The sequence below is a fragment of the Cetorhinus maximus genome, chromosome 22, assembly GCF_964194155.1.
Source record: "Cetorhinus maximus chromosome 22, sCetMax3.hap1.1, whole genome shotgun sequence".
NCBI classification, from domain to species: Eukaryota; Metazoa; Chordata; class Chondrichthyes; order Lamniformes; family Cetorhinidae; genus Cetorhinus; species Cetorhinus maximus.
Window position 1 is genome coordinate 684,414 of NC_135900.1, and position 15,600 is coordinate 700,013.

General features: G+C 41.6%; 1 protein-coding gene across 1 annotated transcript in view; it reads left to right on the forward strand.

Annotated features, from left to right (window-relative positions):
* Window positions 1-15,600, forward strand: part of zdhhc17 (zDHHC palmitoyltransferase 17) — a 122,090-nt gene that overhangs the window by 59,638 nt on the left and 46,852 nt on the right. The window contains exon 4 of the mRNA XM_078567644.1: window positions 8,383-8,460. Within this exon, the coding sequence (XP_078423770.1) occupies window positions 8,383-8,460 (78 nt within the window). The remainder of the gene's footprint in view (window positions 1-8,382; window positions 8,461-15,600) is intronic.

A 15,600-nucleotide genomic window follows, 5' to 3' on the forward strand; every position in this document is an offset into this window, starting at 1 on the left:
TGTAATAATGGACTCCATCTGAAAAGCCTTGCACTTTTGTCTCGAAATTTGTCCAAAAACTTCACAGGATTATGGTCTGTATAAACAATTGTTTCTGATGAATTGTTTGCAACATAAATTTCAAATGCTGCAATGCTAAAACCAAACCCAAAGTCTCTTTTTCGATTGTTGAATATCTTCTCTGTTGCACCTTCAGCTTCTGTGAAAAATGCCCTATCAGTTTTTCAATTCTAGTGTCATCTTCTTGTAACAGTACAACAGTGCCTATATTGCTTGTGTCAATGGCCAGCTTAAATTGCTTGGCATAATTGGCCAAAACTGGTGTCATAGTTAATACAGTTTTCAAACTATCGAATAACTTCTGACGCTCCAGTGTCCATTGAAACTTCTTGTTCTTTTTTAATAGCTCAGTCAGTGGAATAACCACTTGGCTAAACTTTGGTACAAATTTCTGGTAAAACCCACTCATGCCCAGAAATCTTAAAAGTTCTCGTTTTGTTGTAGACACTGGGAAATCCATGATAGCCTTGACTTTTGCATCTCTTGGAGCCATCTTACCATGTCCAATGGTATAGCCTAGATACATAACTTGTGCTTTTGCAAATTCACTTTTAGCCAATTTCATCACCAAGCTAGATTCTTATAGCTGAGTAAATAATTCTTCCAGATGCTGTCAATGCTCCTCCCATGTTTGACTGAAAACGATTAGACCATCAATATAAACCATACAATTGCTTAGACCTGCAATTACTTTGTTTGTCAGTCTTTGAAATGTCGCAGGTGCATTCTTCATGCAAAATGGCATGACTTTAAATTGATATAGTCCACTTGGCATTACAAATGATATCCCATTTGCTCCGTTTGATAACGGTACCTGCCAATATCCTATTAGCAAGTCAACCTTTGTGATAAATTTAGATTGTCCCACTTTCTCAGTGCAATCTTCCAACCGTGGTATAGGATATGAATCTGCTTTTGTCACCGCATTCACCTTTCGATAGTCCACACACAGTCTTTGTGTTCCATCTGGTTTTGGTACCAGTACAATAGGCGAACTCCAGTTACAGCAACTAGACTCAATGACATCATTTTGGAGCATGAGATCAATTTCTTTTTGTACTTGTGATAATTTTGCCGGATTTAATCTCAGGATGCTGCCTTATTGATGATGATATTTCTATACATACATCATATGAAGCTAAATGTGTCTTTTCCAACTTATTTCAACAAATAGTTTTTGTGACTGCAATAGCTTTTCCAAATCACTTTGACTCTTGCTTGGAAGCTAACTCAATATTTCATTTAAATTTTCAAGCACCCCCTCATTATCCAGTTTGATTAGAGGAAAATCAATTTCAGAATCCGGTACTACTTCCTCTTCCTCATCATCCACCATCACTAAGACCTCTTTTTGTTCCTCTTGCCTGTCAAAGTATTTTTTAAACATATTCACTTGACACACCCGCCGCTTCTTTCTTCTATCTGGAGTATTTATTAAATAATTTACTTCACTCAATTTCTTTTCAATCGTGTGAGGCCCACGAAATCTTGCATTTAATGAATCACCTAGTACTGGTAACAAAACTAGTAGATCCTCTCCAGAAACAAAACTGTGTGTTTTAACTTTCTTACCTGCTTTCACTTTCATCACTTGCTGTATTAGCTTTAAATGTTCCCTAGCCAACTCACGTGTTCTGTTCAATCTTTCCCTGAAATTTGATACATAATCCAGGAGAATAGTTTCTGAATTTTGACCCACCAATTTCTCATGAATCAATTTCAGTGGTCCCCATACCTCATGGCCATAAACTATTTCAAAAGGGCTAAAACCAGTTGATGCATGAGGAGCATCTGTATGGAATTCTTGTATCCCAAACCTGTGCATAATTCTGACAGTATGCTCTCATCATAGTTTTTAAAGTTTGATGACATCTTTCCAAAGCTTCTTGTGACTCCAGATGCTAAGCTGTTGACTTGAACAGTTTTTTCCTTAAACACCTGTGAAATGAAATTTGACCCCTGATCTGATTGTATTTTTTTAGGTATATCATTTTTGGGTAAACCATATGTTGTAAAAATTTAATTAACTCCTCCACAATCTTTTAGGTGTAATATTTCTTAAAAGTATTGCTTCAGGAAACCTAGTAGACACACCCATTATTGTCAATAAATGCTGATTTCCACTTTTAGTCTTCGGGAGGGGTCCTACACAATCAATTATGACCCTGGTAATAGGTTCTTCAAATGCTGGTATTGGAATTAAAGGCTCCGGCTTAATCACTGCTTGTGGTTTTCCTGTTATTTGATATGTATAACAGGCTCTACAGAATTTGACTACATCCTATGCAATCCTGGCCAAAAAAAATACCTCTGTATCTTTTCCTGTGTTTTCCTAATTCCTAAATGTCCCCCCATTGGAATTTCATGAGCAATCCTCAGAATCTGATTTGTATATCCTAAAGGAATAATAATCTGATGCACCTCCCTCCAGCTTTCATTTGCTGAGACATGATCTGACCACCACTTTCTCATTAAAATATCTACCCGAAGATAACATACTGGAATACATTTTGCTTCTGTTTCTGAATAAGCTTTCTGATATAACTGTTTTAATTGTAAATCATTTTTCTGTATCTCCACTAACCTCTTTGAGTTAAACATTTCAGCTGAATTGTCCTGTATTCTTTCCCCCTGAACAATGTTATCAAATACAGTGCCAGCTTATTGGATTTCAACATCTTCTTGCCTTTGAACTGCCAGCCTTTCTTGTTTTTCTTGTTCTTCCTGATGAGCCTTTGATTCCATTACAACACAATCAGGAAACAATTCAGGATGTTCCTTCTGTAACACCTTTGTTGAAAACACTTCTACAGGCTGTTCAACTACCATAGACATCACCCACATTAACTATATCATTACCCAGAATAAAATGAACCCCTGCAATGGGCAATTTTTCCGCCACTCCAACTATAACTTCACCAGCCTTCCATTTGCTCTTTAAATTTACCTTCCACAGCAGAGTAGATTTAGCATCTCCATGAACCCCATTTATTATTACCTTCTCCAGCAATACAAATGTCACCACCCCACAATATTAAGGATTGACTAGCCCCTGTGTCTCTTAAAAACTTTAACATCTTTACCTACTCCACTCTGTACACATGGAAAGACTTTTTAACATTTCTGCAACCTGCTCCTCAGAATTCTCTTGAGTAAACTGTGAACACATTCCCACTTCTTTACCTCTCATTGATTCTCCCTGTTTCACCTGTACACAAACCACAGGTTTCTCCTGTGCCTGAACCTCAGAACCCACAGTACTTCCAGAGCTTTTCTGCACCCCAACAATTCCTGCAGTTTTTTCCTGCAATCTCCAACACACTGACTTCGTATGTCCCACTTCATTACAATGAAAACACCTCAATTTCCGAATGTCACTTCTACCTACAGCACCTTCCTTTCTATTCTGAGGAAAAACTTTCTGGGAACTTCTAGCTACCCCTTCTCTTCCCTGACTACCTACCTTCCTTTCACCTGCCCACTTTTTATCCTTCTCCAATTTGAAAGGGTGATGACGAAAAGGCTTAGCTCTATGAATTAACTCATAACCATCAGCTTTCTCTGCTGCTTATCTTACAGAATCAACCCTCTGTTCCTCCTTGTGAGTTCTCACTCCTGAAAGGATTGAACCTTTAAACTCTTCCAAAAGAATTACTTCCCAAAGAGCTGCATAGGTTATTTTTTATTTTTAACGCCTGTATCCATTGGTCAGAATTACTTTAATAATTAATAATTTACAGTATTACTCTTTCAAACTCAGTATAAGTTTGCCCAGGCTGTTTTCTCATATTCCTAAATTTCTGCCTGTATGCTTCAGGAACCAATTCATATGCACTCAAAATAGCCTTTCTCACCACATCATAATTCACCGACATTTCTTCTGATAGCGAAATATATACCTCATGCACCCTACCTAATAACTTAGACTGTAATTGTCCAGTTTTCCTGTGGCCATTTCACCTGTTTAGCTAGTTTTTCAAATGAAAGAAAGAATGCTTTAATATCTTTTTCCTCAAACTTTGGAAGAGCTTGTACAAATTTAAACATCTGCACAATGGGTTCTACTCTGGAGATGAGTCCTTCCTCACCTACTGGCGTCTCTTTTTTAACTGCTAACTTTATCAGTTGGAATTCTCTTTCTCTCTCTTTCCTCCTTCTCTATCTTCATAATTTCTAATTCCCTTGTAAATGTCATTTTTCTATCCTTTGCTTCTAAATCAAGATTTCAGTTCCTTTGCTTGTTCAAATTCAAGCGTCTTCATTTGTAACTGAAGTATCACTACCTCAAGCTGTGACTCACTAGTGTCAGGTTTCACTTCCAACTGCAGATGCTATGAAATACTTTTAATTATATTTGATTTCCTAGCCCCCTGAGGTAACCCCAATTTTAATTTATCTGCCAACTCTGTTAACTTACTTTTGGTTATTTTCTCCAACCCAATCAGAGTTATACCTTCTACTCCCAGACAAGTTTTGGCAATTGCTAAAGCCACCTTGCAGTCTCACCACTTCTAAACTACCTCAGCAACTCCTGAATTTAAAGGGCTTCGCATATTCGTAATCTTAAGATTCACCAATTCCAAACCAGTAAAGGAATTAGAAATATTTTTATCTCGGATGAGTCCCCAATTGTTATGATAAGTTGGTAAAGCTGAGTTACTTAAAAATCCCAGAGGGAATCTTTGAACAACTCTCTTAACTTATACAAAAACAGAATTACACCCTGGTCCACTCCTCCATCACCCCCTACTCCTCAACCCCCACTTATGGCACCTCCCCATGCCCACGCAGAAGATGCAACACCTGCCCCTTCACTTCCTCTCTCCTCACCGTCCAAGGGCCCAAACACTCCTTTCAAGTGAAGCAGCATTTCACTTGCATTTCCCCTAACTTAGTCTACTGCATTCGTTGCTCCCAATGCGGTCTCCTCTACATTGGAGAGACCAAACGCAAACTGGGCGACCGTTTTGCGGAACACCTGCGGTCTGTCCGCAAGAAAGACCCAAACCTCCCTGTCGCTTGCCATTTTAACACTCCACCCTGTTCTCTTGCCCACATGTCTGTCCTTGGCTTGCTGCATTGTTCCAGTGAAGCTCAACGCAAACTGGAGGAACAGCACCTCATCTTCCGACTAGGCACTTTACAGCCTTCCGGGCTGAATATTGAATTCAACAACTTTAGATCTTAAACTCCCTCCCCCCATCCCCACCCCGTTTCTCCCCCCCACCCCCCCGCCTTTTTTTTTTCAATAATTTATATAGATTCTTCTTTCCCCACCTATTTCCATTATTTTTAAATCTAAAACTAAAACCTCGTTAGTCTCTCCACCCCACCCCCACTAGAGCTGTACTTTGAATATCCTGTCTTCCATTCTTAATTAGCACTTTTCTTAGACAAATATCACCAACTTCAACACCTCTTTGACCCTTTTGTCTGTGACATCTTTTGATTATCTGCTCATCTCCACAATCACCACACCCTCAATGTCTCTCCCCCCCACCCACCTTAAACCAGTTTATATATCTCCCTTCTTCTAACTATGCTTCAGTTCTGCCGAAGGGCCATGAAGGCTCGAAACGTTAACTGATTTCTTCTCCGCCGATGCTGCCAGACCTGCTGAGTTTTTCCAGGTAATTCTGTTTTTGTTCTGGATTTCCAGCATCCGCAGTAGCTTTTAGCTTTTTGTTTTTATCTCTTAACCTATATTTTTATTTGGTATGTTTGAGATGCAACTCTGACTTCAGGCATGAAACCACCAGTTCTCGAAAGGTTTTTATATCAAATTACATGAGGCATTTATTAACTTACACAAGTTAAACATATACACATGGCCACAAATTACTACTATCATAACCTTTAACAAATTCCCAAAACTAATCTCCATTAAGGCAACAACAACCTATAGACTTTAAGCAGAAACCAGGCAAAGCATTTCACCTTACTAATTCAAAATGAGGATCCTTTCACTTTGGTTCCTATGCAGACACAGTGGTAGATTTACAGTTGCTTTGATGTTCCATTGCCTCTGCTCTGCACACACAAAACTGCTATCTGTTATACCCAGCACATCTCTTTGAATGTAGATTCTCATTGTATCACCAGTCCCTTTGAACTCCCCCTCTTCTAACAATAAAACCCTTTCATAGTACCAATTTTATTAGTGATATAATCATTGCTTGGTCTCTGCTAGCCAGGTGCCAGATTTCACTCCCCTTCTTGAATAGGTCAAGTCAATGGAGGCATTTGTGTAGTGGTATTGTTGCTCGACTAGTAAACCAGAGACCCAGGGTAATGCTCTGGGGACCTGGATTCGAATCCTGCCAAGGCAGATGGTGGAATTTGAGTTCAACAAAAATATGGAATTAAAAGTCTAATGATGACTATGAAATCATTGTCGATTGTTGTAAAAACCCATCTGGTTCACTAATGTCCTTTAGGGAAGGAAATCTGCCGTCCTTACCTGGTCTGACCTACATGTGACTCCAGACCCACAGTAATGTGATTGGCTCTTAAATGCCCTCTGAACAAGGGCAATTTGGGCCGGGCAATAAATGCTTCCTAGCCAGCGACACTCACATCCCATGAATGAATAATAAAAAAAACAAAATACAAATGCACTCTACCTCTCTTACATCTCATAACTAGTACACATCAAAGCACCCAGACTAGTTGGCTTTAATCCAAATAAGACGCACCCACTGACTAAATCTATATTTTTTTAAAAATAATAATTTCCAACAATATTATATACATTAATGGCTTCATGACACAAATGTATTAACAAAGGTGCATGATATGTACAGTGATTGTACCCGTGACCCAGAAGTGATGTCAAAGTTTCGTAATGTTTCTAACCCTACCACTACATCTACAACTGTGATGTAACTTCCTTAAAGAACTCAAGGAGTTGGTCAAGCAGGTGTTTTTCCTTCTGAATCAGTTGACTGTTGTTAATTTAGTTATCATTGTACTGATAATCTACGTTTATACCTGATACAAGGTTTCTGTTGTTTTATAAAGGATTGAAGGGAGATTAATGATCTGTATTTGAGTTGTATCACTTTTAAAATAAGGCATCATATTGGCCACTTTCCAATCTATTGGTAACATCCCTGGTGTCTAATGTCGTCCTCATAACGCTTTTTGATACCTCATAATGATTTCCTTTAGCACTGTGGGATAAATAAACAGTCTACCCCTGGAGATTTATTGTTTTGAGACTTTTGAGTCTTTCTAGATTGTCCATTTCAGCTGCGTCAGTCATTAATTTTACATGGATGACTGTTTTTGGGGAAGTATGTTGCTCATACCCATCCCTTGTGAATATTTACAGTAAGTTGTCATTCAGAATGTTTACATCCTGATCTCGTCCTTTGCTTCAAGCCTGTCTACTGTCTTTATGGTTCTCACCCATTCTCTGACCTTACTTTTGAAATGCAGAAATAATTTCTTACTGTTAACCATTATGCCTTTGTTTTCCAGGGATCTCTCTGGCACTCGGATCTTTTTAGCAGGCTTCTGCATGTTCTTCGATTTACCCTCATAAACTCCATCTCCTCCCTTTCTGCAGTTGTAATTTTATGCATGTATTTGTCCTTCAGCCTTTTTAAAGCTGCTCCATTTGCCCTGAGCTGAAGTGGTGTTGAACAATCATCTCTAGTCAATTTTCTTAAACTGTTCTTACATTTTTTTCTCTTGAATTATCTCTTTTAAAGTGGTGTATGTGATCCCTCGTCTTTAGTATTTCCAAAGCCCAGATCACATTAATTATTTTGTGCTCAATGTTTGCAAGGAGTGCCAAGACATAATGTCTGGGTCACTTAGGTTGACCAGGTCGATGTGAACATTACCCCTTGTATTTCTGACACACTGGACCATGACACAGTCATCTATTACATTAAGGAACTCAGGTCTCTGGATAACTTGGATTTTTCAATTTATTGTTGCTTGCTTAAGGTCACGGATTTAACATAACTCTTCTGTTCTTGCATACCCTTGGTATTCCTTCAAAAAGGGAAGTGCCTCCCTTCTTTTGTTGACCAGGAGATCTATAAGCTTCCTCCTGGTGTTAACCTGAATTTTTTTGCATGCCATGCTAGCTACCTCCTTTTCTGTCCTCCTGTTTTTTCGAAACATTTTATATCCTGTTCCAATGCCTAAAATTTCCTCCAAATCTTTAAGCGGTTACAAAGCAATTTTACCAAAATTAATTTCTAACAACTTGGAATATCTCATTTCCTTGAAATGAGTGAGTCAGAGATGTTTGTGTCAATGTTTTTCTGGCACTGCCTTGATCTGCTAATGGAATTATTAATATTTCAGATACTACATATCAAAGGGTGCAATTGTGGATCAGCTTGGAGGAGACCTAAATTCCACCCCTCTTCACTGGGCAACAAGGTAAAGATGCACATGGCTTCAAATTGCCTTATGCCAATTAAATTAAATCAAATTACCATTGCTGGTCCTGTGCTCTCATTGGGAATGGGATATTCTGGGAGTACATCCCAGGACACATGGTACTCTTCAACAAATAGAACAAACCAGGATTAGTTTTTGAAAACTTGACAATTTTTCAAGTTGCTGAAAATTTTAATGTATATATTGGAAACATTTAAAGTTTTAATATAAGTAGTATAAGTAAACCAAAGTAAAATAAAGAGAACATAAGGGAAGTAAATTGAAGTAATGGCAGGACAACTCGGTCGGAATGCATGGCCTGTAATTTGTGGGAAGCCCTAGATGCTACCGGTGTCCTAGACGACCACATGTGCAGAAAATGTCACCAGCTGCAGAACCTTGAGCTCAGAGTTTCGGAGCTTGAGCGGCAGCTGGAGTCACTGTGGCGCATCCGCAAGGCTGAGAGTTAAGTGGATAGTACGTTCAAAGAGGTGGTCACACTGCAGGCTAGGAACCTGGGGGCATAAAGGGAATGGGTGACGGCCAGGCAGCACAAGAGAACCAGGCAGGTAATGCAGGAGCCCCTGGGGTCCCGATCGCAATCAGTTTTCCGTTTTGGATACTGGTGAGGGTGTTGGTTCCTCGGAGGAGTGCAGTCAGAGCAATAAGCTCTGCTGTACAGGAGAAGAGGAAGAAGAAATGAAGAGCTGTAGTGATAAAAGATTCGTTAGTTAATTGGAGAACAGACAGGCATTTCTGTGGCCGTAGACGTGATATGTTGCCTCCCTGATGCCGGGGTCAGGGATGTCACAGAGTGGCTGCAGGACATTCTTCTGGGGTGATCAGCCAGAGGTTGTGGTCCACGTTGGTAACAATGACTTTGGAAAGCAGATTTCAGGGAGCTAGGAAGGAGATTGAAAAGCTGGACCTCTAAAGCAGAAATCCTCTCCAGTCCTATATGCAAGTGAGTATGGAAGTAGGAGAATAGAGAGATTGAACAATGAAGGTGGACATCAGATTTCTGGCGAAGGTTTAATTTAATGCATTGGATGTAGGCGTCGCTAGCTAGGCCAGCATTAATTACCCACCTAGTTCAGAGGGCATGTAAGAGTGAACCACATTGCTGTAGGTCTGGAGCCACATATAGGCCAGACCAGGTAAGGATGGAAGATCTCCTTTCCTAAAGGATGCTAGTGATCCAGATGGGTTTTACAATAATCGACAATGGTTTCATGGTCATTATTAGACTTTTAATTCCAGATTTTTATTGAATCCAAATTCCACCATCTGACATGGCGGGATTCAAACCCGGATCCCCAGAACATTACTCTGGGTCTCTGGATTACTAGTCCAGCGACAATACTACTACGCCATCGCCTCTCCCCTTAATGTACAGGGACCTGTACAAACTGGCTGTTCTGCACCTGAACAGGATTGGGATAAATATCCTTGCAGGGAGATTTGCTAGTGCTGTTTGGGGGGTGGGAGGGGTGGTGTTGGGGAGAGGTTTAAAATAGATTGACAGGGGGCTGGGAACCGGAGGGCAAATTCAGAGCAGGGAACAGAGATGGAGAATTAGTAAGTGACTGAATGAAAGAAAGAAGCAGCATAGTTTAAAAAGTGTACAGCAAAGGATTTGGCAGTGTTAAAATGTGTATGTGTAAATGTAAGGAGCATAGTAAATAAAGCCGTTGAGCTGAGGGCACAGATGGAATCATGGCAGCATGATATCATTGCTACAATGGAAATTTGGCTTAATGAAGGGCAAAAATGGCAGCTCAACATCTGTGGATATAGAGTTTTCAGGCAGGATAGAGATAGAGATGAAAAAGGCGAGGGTGTAGCATTATTGGTTAAAGAAACAATTACAGCTGTGAGGAGGGATGATATGCTAAATGAAGCAGCAAATGAGACCATATGGGTTGTGCTCAGAAATAAAGAGGCAGCCACATTGCTGGGAGTGTACTATTGACCCCTAAATATTGAAGGGAGTTAGAAGAGCAAATATGTAGACAAATTCCTGAGCGCAAAAACAATAGGGCAGTAATAGTTGGGGACTTCAACTGCCCAAATATCAATTAGGATAGGAACAGTGTGGAGAGCACAGAGGGCACAGAATTCTTGATCTGCATTCAAGAGAACGTTTTTTAGCCAACATGTAACAAGCCCAAGGAGAGGGGGTGCAATTCTAGATTTAGTCTTAGGAAATGAAGCTGGGCAAGTGAATGAAGTAGCAGTGGGGGACCATTTTGGAGATAATGACAATAATACAGCTACATTTAGGTTCATTATAGAAAAGAACAAAGATAGAACACGAGTAAAAGTTCCAAATTGGGGGAAGACAAATTTTACAAAGTCGAGAGGGGAACTAGCGAAAGTGGACTGAACACAGCTACTAGAAGGGAAATGTCAAATCAGTGGGAGGTATTCAAAAGCGAGATTCTACGGGCACAGTGTAGACATGACCCCGCAAAAAAAGGGTGGTACTGCCAAATCTAGAGCTCCCTGGTTATCCAGAAGCATACGGAGTAAAATAAAGCAGAAAAAGAGAGCTTATGACAGTCACAAAAAGCTTAACACTGTAGAAAGCCTAGAGGAGTATAGAAAGTACAGGGGTGAAGTAAAAATGGAAAATAGGAAAGCAAAGAGAGGATACGAAAAATTATCGGCTGGTAAAATCGAAGAAAACCCAAAGATGTTTTACCGGTACATTAAGAGCAAGAGGTTCGAGAAGGCAGCTCACCACCACCTTCTCAAAGGCAACTAGGGATGGGCAATAAATGCTGGCCCAGCCAGCAAACCCCACATCCCGTGAATGAATGAACAAAAAAAAAGGATAACCAAGGGAAGGGTAGGGCCTATCAGAGATGTACATGGTAACTTGTACGTTGATGCTGAAGATATGGGCAGAGTTCTCAATGAGTATTTTGTCTCTGTTGTCACTAAGGAGATGGATGATTCTAGTTAAAGAGGAGGAGTCTGAAATATTAGATACAATAAGCACGGTGAGAGAGGAAGTACTGGAGGGACTGGCATCCTTGAAGGTGGATAAGTCACCAGGGCTGGATGGACTGTATCCCAGGCTGTTAAAGGAAGCCAGGGAGGAAATAGCAGATGCTTTGAGGATCATTTTTCAATCCTCACTCGATACGGACGAGGTACCAGAGGACTGGAGGTCTGCAAACGTTGTACCATTATTTAAAAAGGGTGCGAGGGATAGGCCAGAAAATTATAGGCCGGTCAGTCTGACCTCGGGTGGTGGGCAGATTATTGGAATCAATTCTGAGAGACAGGATAAACTGTCACTCAGTAAGGCACTGATTGATCAGGGACAGTCAGTATGGTTTTGTTAGGGGAAGGTCGTGGCTTACTAACTAAATAGAAGTTTTGAAGTAGTAACAAGGAGGATTGATGAGGGTAGTGCAGTGGATGTTTTCTACATGGATTTTAGGAAGGCATTTGACAAGGTCCCACACGGCATACTGGTCAGGAAAGTGAGATCCCATGGGATACGGGGAGGTGGCAGGTTGGATCCAAAATTGGCTCAGTGACAGGAAGCAAAGGGTGATGGTTGATGGATGATTTTGTGAATGGAAAGCAGTTTCCAGCGGCGTTCCACAGGGCTCAGTGTTGGGGCCCTTGCTGTTTGTTGTATATATTAATGACTTGGACTTAACTGTGGGAGGCCAGGTTGGGAAATTTGCGGATGACACAAAAATTGGTTGTGCAGTTGAGAGTGAAGAGGGTAGCTATTGTCTCCAGTATGATATCAATGGTTTGGTTGAGTGGGTGGATAAGTGGCAAATAGAATTGAATCCAGAAAAATGTGAGGTAATGCGTTTGGGGAGGGCAAACAAAGCAAGGGAATACTCAATAAATGGGAAGTTATTGAGAGAGGTTGAGGAAGTGAGAGACCTTGAAGTGCATGTCCACAGGCCCTTAAAGGTGGCAAGACAGGTGAATAAGGTGGTAAAGAAAGCATATGGAATGCTTTCCTTTACAGGACGAGGTATTGAATAAAAAAGCAGGGATGTAATGTTGGAACAGTATAAAATACTGGTTAGGCCACAGCTGGAATTTTGTGTACTGTTCTGGTCACCACATTACAGGAAGGACATAATTGCTTTGTATAGAGTCCAGGGGAGATCTATAAGAGTGTTGCCAAGGCTTGAAAATTGCAGCTATGAAGAAAGATTGGCCTTAATTGGCCCTTAATCGGGGGCGCCGATCGGAGGCACGCCTATACACACCCACTCCAGCACTCCCCGCCCCCCCCAGACAGGGGGAATATTCTTCCCTAAGTTTTGAAGTACACTATAGCATTAACCTCAGGTAGAGATCTACAGGCTAATGCTACAGGTGGTACACAGGTATAGGTACAGCTTGTACTACAGGTCGAGTACCCTTTACCCGAAACCCCCCCTGGGGCTGATTGTGTTTCAGTATTCGCATATTTTTAGCTTTCGAATGTGCTTTTTTTAAAATCTTTTTTATGGGGTGTGGGCATCACTGGCTAGGCCAGCATTTATTGTCCATTCCTAATTGCTGTTGAGAAGGTGGTGGTGAGCTGCCTTCTTGAACCACTGCAGTCCATGCGGTGTAGTTCCACCCACAGTACTGTCAGGGAGGGAGTTCCAGGATTTTATTGTTTTTTTTTATTCATTCATGGGATGTGGGCATCACTGGCAAGGCCAGTATTTATTGCGCATCCCTAATTGTCCCTGTTCAGAGGGCATTTAAGGGTTAACCACGTTGCTGTGGGCCTGGAGTCACATGGAGGCCAGACCAGGTAGGGAAAGTAGATTTCCATCCCTAAAGAACATTATTGAACTAGATGGGTTTTCACGACAATCAGCAACGGTTTCATGGGCATCATCAGACTCGTAATTCCAGAATTTTATTGGATTCAAATTTCACCATTTGCAGTGGTGGGATTCGAACCCGGGGTCTTAAAAGTGGACAAATCTCCAGGTCCAGATGATTTGCATCCCAGACTGCTGAGGGAGGCAAGGGAAAAGATCACAGGGGCTCTGACCCAAATTTTTAATTCCTCTCGGGCCACGGGGGAGGTGCCAGAGGACTGGAGAACAGCTAATGTGGTTCCGCTATTTAAGAAGGGTTGTAGAGATAAGCCAGGGAACTACAGGCCAGTGAATCTCACGTCAGTGATCGGGAAACTATTGGAGAAAATTCTGAAGGAGAGAATCTATCTCCACTTGGAGAGGCAAGGTTTTCAGGGATAGTCAGCATGGCTTTGTCAGGGGGAGGCCATGACTAACAAATTTGATTGAATTTTTTGAGGAGGTGACCAGGTGTGTAGATGAGGGTAGTGCAGTTGATGTAGTTTATGTGGATTTCAGCAAACCCTTTGACAAGGTCCCACATGGGAGACTTATAAAGAAGGCAAATGCACATGGGATACAGGGTAATATGATAAGGTGGATTCAAAATTGGCTTAGTTGTAGGAGACAGAGGGTGATGACAGAAGGATGCTTTGGTGACTGGAAGCCAGTGTCCAGTGGCGTACCACAGGGATCTGTGCTAGGTCCCCTATTATTTGTCGTTTATGTAAACGACATACAAGACTATATGGGGGGTAGGACTAGTAAGTTTGCGGATAACACAAAGATTAGCCGGTTGGTTAACAGTGAGGTTGAGTGTCTTGGGCTACAGGAAGATATAGACAGGATGGTCAAATGGGCAGATAAGTGGCAGATGGAATTTAACCCTGAAAAGTATGAGGTGATACACTTTGGAAGGAGTAATTTGACAAGGAAGTATTCAATGAACGGCATGACACTAGGAAGTTCTGAGGAACAAAGGGACCTTGGCATGTGTGTCCATAGATCTCTGAAGGTGGAGAGGCATGTTAGTGGGGTGGTGAAAAAGGCATATGGGACACTTATCTTTATCAACCGAAGCATAGATGACAAAAGTAGGGAGGTCATGTTAGAGTTGTATAGAACCTTGGTGAGGCCACAGCTGGAGTACTGTGTGCAGTTCTGGTCGCCACATTATAGGAAGGATGTGATTGCATCGGAGAGGGTGCAGAGGAGATTCACCAGGATGTTGCCTGGGATGAAACATTTAAGTTATGACGAGAGGTTGGATAGACTTGGGTTGTTTTCGTTGGAGCAGAGAAGACTGAGGGGGCGACCTGATTGAGGTGTACAAGATGATGAGGGGCATGGACAGGGTGGTTAGGGAGCAGCTGTTCCCCTTAGTTGAAGGGTCAGTCACAAGGGGACATAAGTTCAAGGTGAGGGGCAGGAGGTTTAGGGGGATGTGAGGAAAAACTATTTTACCCAGAGGGTGGTGATGGTCTGGAATGCATTGCCTGGGAGGGTGGTGGAGATGGGTTGCCTCACATCCTTTAGAAAGTACCTGGATGAGCATTTGGCACGTCATAACATTCAAGGCTATGGGCCAAGTGCTGGTAAATGGGATTAGGTAGGTAGGTCAGGTGTTTCTCACGTGTCGGTGCAGACTCAATGGGCCAAAGGGCCTCTTCTGCACTATGATTCTGTGATTCTGTCCCTTGAAAACTACCATAGGTCTCTGGAATACTAGTCCAGTGACAATACTATTATCCCACTGACAATACTATTATCCCCTTGACCCAGTGACAGTGAAGGAACGGTAATATATTTCAAAGTTGGGATGGTAAGTGGCTTAGAAGGGAACTTCCAGGTGGTGGTGTTTCAAAGTGTCTGCTGCCCTTATCCTTTTATATGGTAGTGGTCGTGGGTTTGGAAGGTGCTGTCTAAATAGTTTTGGGGAGTCAGGAGGTGAGTTACTCGTCGCAAGATTCCTAGCCTCTGACCTACCTTTGCAGCCACAGTGTTTATATGGTTAGTCTAGTTCAGTTTCTGGTCAATGGTAACCCCCAGGGTGTTGATAGTGGGGGATTCAGTGATGCTAATGCCATTGAATGTCATGGGGCTGTGATTGGATTCTCTCTTGTTGGAGATGGTCATTGCCTGGCACTTGTGTGGCACGAATGTCACTTGCCACTTGTCAGCCCAAGCCTGGATATTGTCCAGGTCTTGCTGCATTTGGACATGGATTACTTCAGAATCTGAGTCGTTGTGAATGCATTTCACATCCATTTGTGTCTGACTGTCTCCTATCTCAAGGCTC